We start from the raw sequence: 13,361 nt of genomic DNA, 5'->3' as shown, positions 1-13,361 counted from the left end.
GGTGTGGAACTGGTTTGGTGTTTGTCCGTCAGATACACAACAAAGCACTATTTTTGATAGAGCATGCTAGCGGGCCGTCATTATTACTGTGTTTTTTGGAAAATACGGCACACTTAAAATCAATCATTTGGTTTTTCTGAAAATCGACAGTGCCCCTTATAATCCCGTGTGCCTTATGTATGAATTCTGGTTGTGTTTACTGACCTCGAAACGATTTTATGTACACGGCGCTCGAAAATCTGTCAAATGTTTCAGTACGACTTCGCTAAGCTACGAAGCCGCACCGCTTGATAGATTGTCGGAGCATTACGGCTATCGTAGGCGGAGCCTCGCGGAGTGATACGTACTGTGCTTCAACATAATATTACCGTATTGTGTGTGTTTAACCTCTTTTTAAGTTTTGTGGATATTATATTATAAAATCTACAAAACGGTGGCCGCCCAGTAGCCCTGTATGGCTCCGCATGTTGCCTGCATTGACCACACATGAACAGGCCCTAAACACCATGGAGATGCACATGCTCGATGGAGCCTGGGAATTACAAGATGGGACTGTGTTACGAACAAAGACGTACGGAAGCGACTAGGTGTAGCCCCAATTAAGGAAAAGATGCTTAAATCCCGCCTGAGGTGGTATGGACACGTGATTCAAAGTGATGAGAACTCTGTAGCAAAAACGGCTATGAGGACCGACCCAGAAGGACGCCGGCCTCGAGGCAGACCGAAGAAACAGTGGATGGACAAAATTTAGGAAGACATTAAGACCGTCAACGCATCACCTGAGGACGCCTCGGACTGAACCAAGAGGAGAAACCTTTGCCGAAGAGCGGACCCTGCACCAGCGGGAACAACGCCATTTAGTATTTAGCCATTAACGCTAAGTTTACAGCACAAAGCAAGAATGAAACCAGCACAAACAGACTTCAAAGCCATCACCATGGTGATTCTACTTTAGAAACCAGTAGAAACAGTTTGGTACCTGTTGAAGTTGGAGGTGAGTTCGGAGCTCTGGATTCTTGGCTAGCTTAGCCTCAGCATGCTGTCTGTGCAGACGCTTGCACAGAGCGTTTGCACTTCACCATCGTGCTCTCATCACACCCGTGCTCTTGACCCACTGTTTTCCTTCACTGGTACATGAACTGAAATCACTTGTAGTGTATAGTGAAGTGCAAGTGGAACGGATAGATCGATAAACAGACTAAAAATTCAAAGAAACTGAACTACCAAGAACTGGGTCGCTACAAGAACCGGTTCTCGATTAGCATCCCTACCCGTGATGTCATGTGATCAGAGTCCTGCTGGCTGTGCAGCATATGAGGCTGAAAACTATAGGAGACAGAGCAACATTGGCCCCCAGACTCTGGAACTCTCTGACAGCAGTTTGTACAGTTTTATTTACTTTAACTTTACTTTTAATCCTGACCTAAAGCAAACAGCTATAAGAAGAATAGAATGGCTTCAGGACAATGAGTGACAGTCCTTGAGTGGCTGAGCCAAAGCCAAACCCACAGAGCATCAGTGGAAAGAAGGGTTGGTTGATTTAACCTCAAAGTTAGATCAAGTTAATTTTGGCAAAATCATAATATTACCATAATGATATTTTGATACGACACTTTTATACCATGTAAAACGCTGTAGTGCTGTTATGATAGATCATAATAACAGAGACGTGACTAATGCTGTTCACAGACAGACAGAAGACACTGCTCAGATCCAGATGTGTGAACCTGCAGCGCCTCAGGTGCTGAATTACGCAACATTTTTTAACTTTGACAAAAGTGTAATTCTACATAGTTTAAGTGTCCCTTAAGTGGTTTTAGTTCAAGGTTATTAAATATGAAAAAACAGAAACCTAAAGACTAAATAAGTGATACTTTGCAGATCAATGAATAATAAAAAAATACCTTGAACACATTTGCAGCCTAATAAAATCTTAGCATTTTCTATTTTTTAATAACTTGAGTGCTATCATGAACTCCTGGGTGTTTCTGCATTTTTATCAATTATTTGATATCAATTTTATCAAAGCAGACAAACTGCAGCTGTTTGAAGTGTTGCACTTCTAGGACAACACACTGTTTCAAGAGAGCATGTGAGCGCTGAAGCAGGTGGGTTGTGTAAGAAGTTTAGTAGGAATTTTGCCCAGTGAAGGTCCTTAGATATGAAGACTTACTAAGACTGGGAAATGGCTTGGTCATGGCTGACACAATGAGGGAAGCTTCCCGCATTCGGACACAGAGAAAATACATCGAAACTTCCTGCCGTAAACTCTGGTTTGACATAAAGCTGCCATTGTCCACATCTCCATCTGACCTTCACATTAATGGCGTCATCCAAACCTGTGATATTCTCATCTTCCAACAGTCGAGGCTGATTAGGTGAACAGATTCACGATCAAGTATGCACACTGCACCCAACTCAGACAGTCATTACCTCTAATTACAATGCCTGCTCGAGGACCTTAACAAGTTTAGTCAAACCACTACAAGCCAACGGGGACAGCGAGCTGAGGAGCAAACACTCGACAAGCCAACCTCCTCCAGCCTTATCGTTCACCAGTGACAAAACATGATCCCGATGTGACTCTCTGGAGGTTCTAGCTGTGTTTTGACTGCAGGCATCACCAGAAGTGTCAGTCAGCACGAGACAGCAGCTCGATGACAACTCGTGAACACGTCCATTTGCCTCTCTTCTCTCGTACAAAGCATTCGTTGGGTTTTTAAACAGACACAGATACTTTTGTCTGTTCCTTGAAAACCGATATATAAATTTTGCTACCGATTAAACACTAAACAATATTTGTTTTCATCCTCCAACTTTTTTCTGCTGCTTTTTCAAAAGAGTAACTTGACTTGTTTCCTAAATTTACAGCCATTTAATTCTCTGGATCTTTTACATTTATCTGTATGCCTCATTGGAAAACGATCCTTATGCATCTTATAGTGAGCCTTAGCAGAGCCCCTCAGTTGATCCACTGTCTGACCAAAGGTGTTTTAGCTCTCTTCCCCTCCCTTTGTTCTGATTGGCTGCCCCTCACAAAGAATGATGTGGCAGGTTGGTGAAGATATGGAATATAATAAAAAGTTTTCTTTAAACAATGATGTTATGTTGTTCATCTTTCAGAACTGAACCCAAAGTTTTCCTGTTTACTATCACACTGCAGCACAACAGTCTACAGACGTTTACCTGCAGGCGTTCAGACTCCTCAACACTCAGTGACTGGGATCACACACACACACCTTCAGGCGCCAAGTTACTTTTTGCACAATACTCAGTATTTTGCACATTTCCATTGCAAGGTCTTGTCTTGGGTTTTTTTTTGCAATTTTTGCACATTGCAATTTACATAGTCCTGTGTTCGTCTGTTGAATGTAATATGTAGCGTCGCGGTCTCAGAGGAACGCAGTATCGTCTCAAACTGTACCACTGCACATGGTTGAGATGACTATAAAAGCCAGTTGACTTGAAAAGGTTTCCAGCAAAGTTCATCATACTTGAAATAGAGAACCACGGTGATGAATTCCTTTTTCTTTAGTGGAAGTGAGCTGTTCTTTCCTGTCAGTTGTGTTCCCTTGGCACAACTGAAGCTGCAATGCTTCATTAAACAACCTTCATCATGCTGTTGTCTGTGCATGCTCAATAGCTGTATAATCCCACAAGACAACAAAGAGTGCAATAGCATTATATTTATTACAATGCATTGTAATGAATACCAATGCTATAATAGCACTTAAGAGCACTGTAGTTAACCATTACTGGGCTCCACCTTCTCCTTAGCAAAGAATACTATGGGCGAGGGGGGCAAGGACACAGATAAGACAAACCAATGCAGCAGCTGTGGAAGTGGCCCAAAGGTGCAAATCACCAGGAAAACATTTGCTTTTACATTTAGCCAAACTGAGGTCAGTGACCTGGGGTGTGGGGAGCTCCACGTTTAATCCCACTTAAAATTTGGACATTTTTATTCACTTTTCAGACAAAATCTTTGGTTTGTTGTTGTTTTTTCCAAAGTAATCCCTCTTAGTGCTTTCACATTCTTTTTGCACACTGGGGCATTATTAAAGGAAGAATGTTTCATGCCCCGTTTTTGCTAAATAGAAATGTTTTCATTCACTTTCTGTCATGTGTGCAGCATTTAACGATAAATACGGAGCCTCGTGTATGTTTCTTGCTCTGTCTGCCTCCGTGGGCTCTTTGTATGGGATCCACGTTTGGTGATTTCACTTCAGCCCACCCCCCGGAGACGGCAGGTAAAGACACGGACATTTGTTTCGCACCTAGCGTTAGCCCCAGTCCCCTTACACTGACACCAAACCCTCTGCCTAATTCACTTTTCTGATCTTGTGACGCTTCCGTTCCCTAGCACGACAAACGAGATGTTTCGGGAACTTAGCCATCCGTTGAACATACGCAGTGTCTTACTTTTGTCTCGCTTCTTCAGCGACAGTCGAAAGTGTGGCGGACAGGTTGCCGATGACCAATTACATTCATTTGAATGAACGTTTAGTGAATTGTAACGTTACACTGCCAGTGTGACGTTTAAAGGCATCAGGTAAACCGACCCCCACACAACAGGAGCCTGCTTCAAGCATAAGGTGCAGGAATTGATGCTACTTCGGAAACAACAGTGCGTAATTTCTTTACGCCACCCATACCAGTAAGGTCAGGCTGAGGTGAAGCGTCAAAGTGAGCGGTATCACGCAGTTAATGCGTTACATTACCTGTCCGTACACCTTTGGCATCGCCGGTTTACCAGCGCTCCGGCGACTTCGATGCTGCGGGTAGACGCTGGAGACCGACCCGCCTTCGATTCCACTGCGAGCGGGCAGATGCAGCGCTCGAGCCGCGGAGCCACCTCCATCTCCGTGCAGTAAAGCCTCACTTGCTTCTATTGTGAAAAATCCTCTGTTTTGCGGCAGCATGTAACGCTGCTCGGGATGAAGACGAAGAGTCGACGAGTTTATTCCTGCCACGCTGAGGACTAATAAATACAACGAACAGCGAAGAGAGGACAGCATCTCGCCCGCTCGTGATAACGCCATGTTTGTGTATGTTTTGCCTTTTGGATTAGGTAAGACCGAAGAGCTCCTTCTACTGGCAGCCACTGCTACATTCGCAAGCCATGGGAAATTTCAGGAAGTACCACATTTCTCAGCTTCAAATATGCTTTTGCTGGATCGGTATCACACGCAAAGGCTCCCGGTGTCCACGCCATTTGTTTAAGGAGGCACACGAATTACACAACGACAACTCTGACAAATACAAATTAAAAACAACACAACAACAAACGTTATAGCCTGCCTAGTACGTGAACTGGTATTGTAAATATAGAAAGCCCGAGCCAAAGCCGTGCACATATAAACAGACTGCTATGTAACACGTATCAGCAAGCAGTGCTATCGTGTAACACATCAACATCGTTTTTATTACTGAAAACGGTGTTTTACAAAGGGCACATTTATGACGACGTTTATTACGATCGCACACAAAACATCACAGAAATACAACCAGACCGCAAAGGTACCACTTACACCTCAACAATAAATATATTGTAGCTGTAGCAGATTAATCATTCTGGTGGTAAATTAATCTGTGACTGGTTGAGCTCTCATTAGTGACACCGTCTCACATTGTGTGTTATTCACGGCTAAGGGCTTTGCCAAACATTCAAACACACTCACAGCACCCAAAGGCATTCAGTGTAATTTAATTCAGGTTTATTTGTATAGCACCAAATCACAACAACAGACACGTCGAGGTGGTTTATACTGTAAGGTGAAGACAACAGTATTCTGGAGAAATGCCACAACACTCAAATGAGCCCATAAGCAGGCTTTTTGCAATGGTGGGAAGAAAAGGAAGAAATCTCAGGGAGGGGCAGCTATCTGCTGCCACTGGTTTGGGGGTGAGGGGGGAAACGAGAAGAAAGAGATGCAGATGTTCCACGATACCACACGGCAGGCCTTTATCTTTTGTCGTATTACTCTGAGTTAGCTGTAGGGATCATTGCTACGCTCACATTTACATATAAAGCTCCATGGGCACCCAGCACTGATGACCATTGTCCTCACGCTAAGCAGCTATTGTTGCCACACAGTAAGAAGGTCCTGGTATTGAACTCACACAGACAGGGCCCTTTTGTGTAGACTTGGATGTTCCCCCTTAGCTTTCATTTTATGCAGGAGTTCCAGTTCTGCCACTCTCAGTGAATGAGCACAGTATAGTTAAGAAGTGAAACTGAGTAATCTTGAAGGAAGAAAATGTGAACAGTACTACGGAGGTGAAGAGAGTGTCGGAAAGGATCACGAGTTTGAAGCTGGAAATTGAAAGGGTGATGTTGAATGATGTCAGCATCCGTGCCCCGCAGGCTGGATGTTTGATGAAAGAGGAATTCTGGAGAAATCGGATAAAGTGAACAGAGGTGATGAGGAAGTGTTGGATAGGTACGGTGCTAAGGAGAGTAATACAGAGGGACCGATGGTTGTGGATTTTACAAAATGGGTGGAAATGGTTGCTGTGAACACTGACCTTAAGAAGAGGCAGAGACAGGATAACATAAGAGTGGAGGAGGCTGCACACAGGTGGACTACATTTTTATGCAGAAGATCAAATCTAAAATACACAGGAGACCACAAGATGGTATCAGGGGAGAGCTCGCTTGGTTGGTAGTCTGTAGGATGGCTTTCAATTCAAGAAGTGAAAGTGAATGAAAGCAGGGGAAAGGATTAAATGGTGAAAGCTGAAGAAAGACGAATATTACAGCATTGTTGCATGTATGGGCACGTCATGCTGCCAGTGTAACCAGGCCACCAGTGTTTATTGATGATGTGACTGCTGATAAGTAAAAGGATGAAGTCTGACGTGTACAGAGGTAAACTCACAGGAGAACCACAAACAAGGAGCAGCGTAGGGCGACTGCAGTAAAGGCCTGGCAGAGCAACTCAAGGGAGGAAACAACATTTGGTGCTGACCAGGGGTTGAGGCTTTAGGCAGTCATTGACTGCAAAGTTTTGTCATCCAGATAGTAAAAATAGTTTTTATATTTAAAATTATGTTTAGTCTGTCTCATTAATTTTGATCTTCTAAAAATGGAGGACAATTTATAAAAAAGTCTGCCTTAAACAGTTTATGAAAAACAGTTCACTGCAGAGTTAAAGCTGAAAGTTGAATCACATATTGATTGATTTACAATCCAGTGTGTCACTGCACCGAACATTATAGAGGACACTTCCCTGGGTCATCCATCCCAAGCAATGGACAGGACACTAAAGAGTTGAAGACAGGTGAAGAAGTGCAGGTAGCACAGAGTGGGTGGAGACGAGTGTTATCCAGAACACTGAAGATGGGTTGTGGACTGCACAGGAACCCAAAGCATACCACCGAGGCAACAATGGAGTAGCTAAAGACCTCAGTCCTATGGAAAGAAGATGAAGTTGCCGGGGGTCAGCCGAGAAACCTCCTGAGATGGGTGCAAACCTGGTGACCGAGCACAAGAAATGTTTTACTGCAGTTAAGCGTTTCTCAACCAAGTATTAAGTCATGTTATGCTTTGCAATCCAATACTTATTTCTCTCAATGGCATTCAAATCCATTTATAACTTTTATGTAATATTTGGGTGATATCCCATCTCTCCTCATTAAAAGTACCATAAATATCTAATATTCTAATAATAATACTGTTCATTTCTTTGTAAGTAAACAGTTGATTGTTTCCCTGTAAAGCATGTTAGTAAATTACTTTTAGATGTGCAGTTGTGGTTAAGCTGCTTTAGCTCTCAGCTGTACCTTCATATTCTAAAATGAGCAAACCATCCTTACTTCATCAGCATATAATTTACCTGAATTTGGGATTGTTCCCAACACCAATAATATTGCCAATATTAGCTAACAGTAGTACAGATTTTTTAGGGAAAGCCATCGTTTAGTCTATATGCATGTTAAATTGTCATTTTCACTAGAAGAATTCAGGTTCATGTATGGCCAGAGAGACATTGTGTTGCTTCCTATAATAAGAATGCACAATGAGCAAATCACTTTACATGTGTAGATGTTACCAACAGAAAGTCTCTGAGACGGCCAACCCTGAACAGAAGGTACACAGACTCTCGTGAGTCAAATCTTTACACGGCCTCTGAATATAACGTGGCTCTGATCTCTCTCTGGTATTCTTACCGCTCAGTGTGGATTGTGACAGGATAAATCTGTGCTTCTCCATCCTCTTTAAAGTATTACTGTATGCTATGTGTGCAGTCAAAGTGCAAATTGTTTATACAGCTCTGCAGTATTACCTTATTTCTCCACAATATCTCCAGTTGGTGGTCGATTTCCTCCACTTTACTTTCATTGATTTCTTTCTTCAGAGATTACTTTCAGAAACATCCTCCAAGATTCTCCTTTTTTCTGCACAATCTTTGAATTATCTGGATATCGACCGGGTTCCCACTGGACAAAATAATTAGTCTTTGATAACAATATCACAGGTGTAATGTGCAGCCAGGAGCAGGGTTTAATCTTGGTATAAAATGCAGATTAGAGACAGGCCTAGTGTTTTTGGTTTGGTTTAGTTTGAATCAGGTGTAAATGCCTTAACTTCCACCAAATCGAGTATTCAATTAACAAACCTTTCACCTGTTTGGAAATGCCAGCAAAAGAAAAGTGTAATTTAAACAAAGTATGAGAATTCACTTCAAATATCTCATCTTCTATTTTCTGAAGAATGGCTTGTTTAGCATGTAGTCTGGACCCTAGACTGTCTTTGGTGTCTTGGTGGATGTTAAGAGGTTAACTGTGCTGTTGGGTTTTGTGTGTGTGTCAAGTTGCTGTCATTATGAAGCAGCTCACTTCCGTTATCTATTGTAATTCCTCATTACAAGAGCGGCTTCTCCCATCCACCTTCGGACTGCTCAGCTGCTGCAGTGCTAATGTTAGCTATACTGTTGTTTCATGTGTTGAAATTGTAACGGTCGCAAGGTGATGTGAAGGGGACCAGATGGGGAAAAAAACCACACGAGCCTTCAGTCGTTTTTCAAAGCTTTGAATATATTCTTTTTTCCACGTACAGAGGTTTAACATGCTCACCAGCGACACATCTAAAAATGAACAACCCAGCCTCTGAAAAAACCCGCCTTCAATAGATGCTGGTCATACCGCCACCAATAAAATGTAAAAGATTTCCCCTAAAAACCTGAACAGGTATTCTAACACACCTCACGTGTATCTGATTACAAACACGCCCCAGCTAAATAATATACAAACTAACTAAATCAAATCAAGCAGAAAATAATTTCCTGATCCAATCAGCCTCTGCAAATCAGTCTTTTGAACTAATGTTGCTGTTTGCATGTGTTTCCATTCATTCCAAGTTTATTCTAATGTTGAGACGTTACCATAAACAGTGTAGGCTAAAGCTGAGGAAACCAGTTAATTCTATTAGACCAGTGTTTACCGTATCTGTGTCGAATCAACACATTTCTTTTCTTCTTTTCGTACAGCAAACTATCAGCTCTAGATGTATTATCACTCCTGGAGCCTCCTTTGTAGAGCATGCAGGAAGTAGAACATTAAGGGGATGACGGGCTACAGATTGTTTAATGCCTGATCTGGCTGTGATGTTTGCCTTCTCACTTCTCAGGGCTGCAGTGCAGGTGTAAACAGCTACAATGTGAGACACAGCCATGTTTGTTTCTCCATCAAATCCACCCGAGTGTCAGCTGAACGCTGATTCAATGGAAGAACAGAACTGAAGGAAATCTGAACATTTATACAAAGGCACTGACGTGGTCTGTGCCACCAATCTGCTCAAGTTTGTTTGCTGCTACAAACATCACTTCTTTATTCTTCGTGTCAGGAATGTTTGTTTATTTGAAAGTTCTCCTCCTTTCCTTCAGCTTCTCTTTCTCTCTTCTGATAATCGGAAGGTTAGCGCTTTGATCCCTGGATGCTCCAGTGTGCTTGAATCAGCACCTTGGCACAAATACTGAACATCAATATGTTGATCTGAGTGTGAATGTGTGTGAATGTGTGTATGAAACATGTTGTATAAAGTGTTGTTATAAAGAGTCCATTTTATATTTACTCCGAGGGAGTTGTGGGTGCTGCAGGTGGAGCCTCTCGGCTTGACACCTGTTCTGCATCCGTTCGTGACCTTTCCACTCCACCTTTCTGGAGACCCCTCTGCCTGTCACCTCGGAGTCATCTGCTCAGGAAACAAATTTCATTGCAAAATTTACAAGATCACCTTGGCCCTGACGAACCACTTCTTTCCTCGTAGGCACACACTCCTGCCCCGTGCTTGTAGAGAAACATGTTGGTCTCATCTTTTGTGCACGCTTGTGTTTTGAACAAGGTAAAAATGTTACCACTCCATATTAATGAGTGACTGACAGTGCTTTGGACAAACAGAGGAAATCAGAGATGTGTGCATGATGGAAACAGCGCTACAGTCCATTTACAAACAGCTGAGTCGGGGTCTTGTTTTGCAGCTCAGGACCCGGGCGCCTCGTAGTGGCTGAATAAACCATGAACTCCTCTGTTTACCAAAGTGTTCTAGAGTCAAATATGGGGCCGTCAGAGATCTAAAGCTTGGCTAAAAGTGGCTCATGCAACACGACGACGATCCCAAGCACAGCAGCAAATCAATAGGAGAATGGCTGAAAAAGACTATTATTAACCCCGATTCTTTTGTCCCCATGACAGAACAGAGAAAACCGACTCATAGAGGTTAAATCATTTATATTTCTTTTTATTCAATCATCTTCATCAGAGAGAGACCCCTGCACAGCCCAAACGCCAGTTGCAGGATCTCTAACATTAGAATCATAAAGTGTGTCTCATATAGGTGTTATTTTGGTACTTTACACCAGTGGTGGAGCGGGGGCGTGGCTTACTGGGCTTAAGCCCGGGTTGTTTTGTCAGAAGCCCAGGGTCTTTTGGAGTGTAATGTTTTCATAGTTAGATGCCTGGCTGACAACTGTATAAAACAAAAACTACACACAATATTCGAAGCACATAGTTCACACTGTGGGAATTTACGACTGTGCGTAAATCCCCCCTAATATTGGTAATTTTCTGGGGCAGGACAGAAAATAATGGAGGGTGTTCAGGCATGCAATCCATCCTCCCCAACATTCCTTTCCGAAGATGCCTTAAAACATTGCGGCACACCACCATGTGACGATAAAGCCTGAAGAACGTGTTGTGGCAAAAAGCTTCATGAAAAGAAAAATGGAAAAAGAGAACATTTGCGACATCACAACTGCCTTCCACTTGCTTGACGAGGACATGTTCCCAACTCTGAAGGTCATCTTTAGAATTGCAGTAACCATTCCTGTCAGTAGCTGCAGCTGTGAGCGCTCTTTTAGCGCCTTGCGTCGTCTTCACATGTGGCTAAGGAGAACCATGGGACAAGAGAGGCTGAATGATTTGGCCATATTATCTATTGAAAAGGAATACTTGAATAATGTTGACCCTGAAAATGTCATTGATAGGTTTGCAAAACTCAAGCCTCGAAGATGCTCATGTTACCACAATAAAGAGGGGTTGTCAGTGTAGTGCAGATCTGTGATGATTTTCAGTGCTACTGTCATCTAGATTTGATTTTGGTTCTTTGTTGGTTAAATCCTAAAGTAGTCCTGATTTTGTTATTCTACTGTTTTCATTCTGGATCAGTTCTGTGTGTGGTTGAATTGGGGTTTAGTCCCCGTATCTTGAAACAGCCCTAATTTCGTTCTGCCTTGCTGTTTAAGTAAAAAACTATTTTTAAGCTGCATATGTGATATTTTTTTCTCATATTAAGTTTTTTTTTAAAGCTTACAACACAGCCTAATAAAGCTTCAACTTCACAGCAGGTTTTTTGTCATTTCCACCCCCCACCCTCATCCCACATGCGTATTACCCTTTAGGGCTAAGCCCCGGGTGTATACCATGTCTGGCTCCGCCTCTGCTTTACACGTCACAGTTTCAATGCAAACATTGCTTATAAGGCAAAGTTCCTCTTTTCTGTCTGGCTTCCTGTATTTATTAATATGCTGTACAGCTCTACACTTCCTGTTTTCAGTCTGGGTGAGCACTTAGTTTGTGAGTCAAAAGTGGCCTTGCTTTACAAACCTTCACGATTAAAGTACATAAAACAATATAATAAGAAAATAAGGAGACTAAGGATATTAATTACATGACACTAGAATCAGAGTTGTGCAAACAAAGTCCAGACTTCAAACCTGACTGCAGTGCTGTGGCAGGAAGAGACATGATGTAATATATAATGTGTTATTATTGATCTCATTTTAAAACCTGGTAATGACTAGAATATGTTTTCATTTTGCTCTGATATAAAATCTTTGAACTGATGGAAGGTATTACTTTTTTTTAGTTTCTCTGATTATTGATTATTTCCACCTGATCATTTTAAATAACATTTTTAGCGTGTTTTTGCTGTTGTTGCTTTTTGTTTGTTTGTTTGGTCTGAATTTGCTTTTACAGTTCCAGCTACAACATAATAGAAAGTTTAGCCGAATCAGCAGCGTTTAGCATCCTCCTCACCTGCCTGGCAACAGCAGCCATGTTGTTAATACGAGTAATCAGGTAGCAGTTACAGAGAAAGCCAAAGATCCAAAGTAAGCAAACATGGAGGCAGAAAACAAACACAGGGGAAGCAAAAAGTCCCAAAACAGGTCAAAAGTCTCTAAACACGTCGAATAAACATTTACACAAATATGAGACAAGCTGAAATTACATGCATGAATCGCTGGAATACTTGACTACAGAAAATACTAAGTGGTGACATAATAGCACTTTGTCTTACATATATAAATATGAATAAATATAAAGTGGACAACGACATAATTGTATTCAGCCGCTGCACAGAACTTTACGTCACAAAAAAGGGATGTGAACTAGAGACAACGGAGGTCGTGGCTCTTGTGAGAAGGTGCAGATTTCAGCAATTTCACACCTGCGAGTGAGAACAGGTGGCCATTACAGCTGGAAACACAAGACGCCATCTGCTAATGAAGCTGGCCAGATAACAGCTGCTACTGTGGAAATGTACTACATGTCCTTCTGAGATACACGGTATCTCACGGTTTTTACAGGCTTCATTAAAAAAAGTTACTCTATTTCAATGAAAATGAAATATTACAGATGCTGGGTTTTCTTTGGTGGTGGTGGGGGGGATTCATTTGTACTTGAAATGTACTTCGTTCCTCCAGTAACAAAACTACTGTGTAACATAACTGTGAGAACCATTCCTTTTTGCTTTGGACATTGTCGTTGTGGGTCTACATTGAAGAATTAAAATATAAAACTGCAGAGTCTTGGGTGGAAGTCCTGTATCTGACCCCCCACCCCCTCAAGAACTTGAGAGT

The 13,361-nt window shown here is 42.1% G+C and overlaps 1 protein-coding gene across 2 annotated transcripts in view; it reads right to left on the bottom strand.

Annotated features, from left to right (window-relative positions):
* The window catches only part of sorl1 (sortilin-related receptor, L(DLR class) A repeats containing), a 94,890-nt gene extending 89,814 nt beyond the window's left edge, over positions 1–5,076 (bottom strand). For both annotated transcript variants that reach the window (XM_087841319.1, XM_087841321.1), the window contains exon 1: positions 4,722–5,076. In XM_087841319.1, the coding sequence (XP_087697445.1) occupies positions 4,722–5,042 (321 nt within the window). In that variant the 5' untranslated portion in view covers positions 5,043–5,076. The remainder of the gene's footprint in view (positions 1–4,721) is intronic.
* Between the last annotated feature and the right edge of the window lie 8,285 nt (positions 5,077–13,361).

Source organism: Neolamprologus brichardi, chromosome 1 (assembly GCF_056152115.1).
Source record: "Neolamprologus brichardi isolate AB-2024 chromosome 1, ASM5615211v1, whole genome shotgun sequence".
Classification (NCBI taxonomy): Eukaryota; Metazoa; Chordata; class Actinopteri; order Cichliformes; family Cichlidae; genus Neolamprologus; species Neolamprologus brichardi.
Note: the sequence above shows the minus strand (reverse complement) of the source record. Positions and strands in the feature narration are given on the sequence as shown.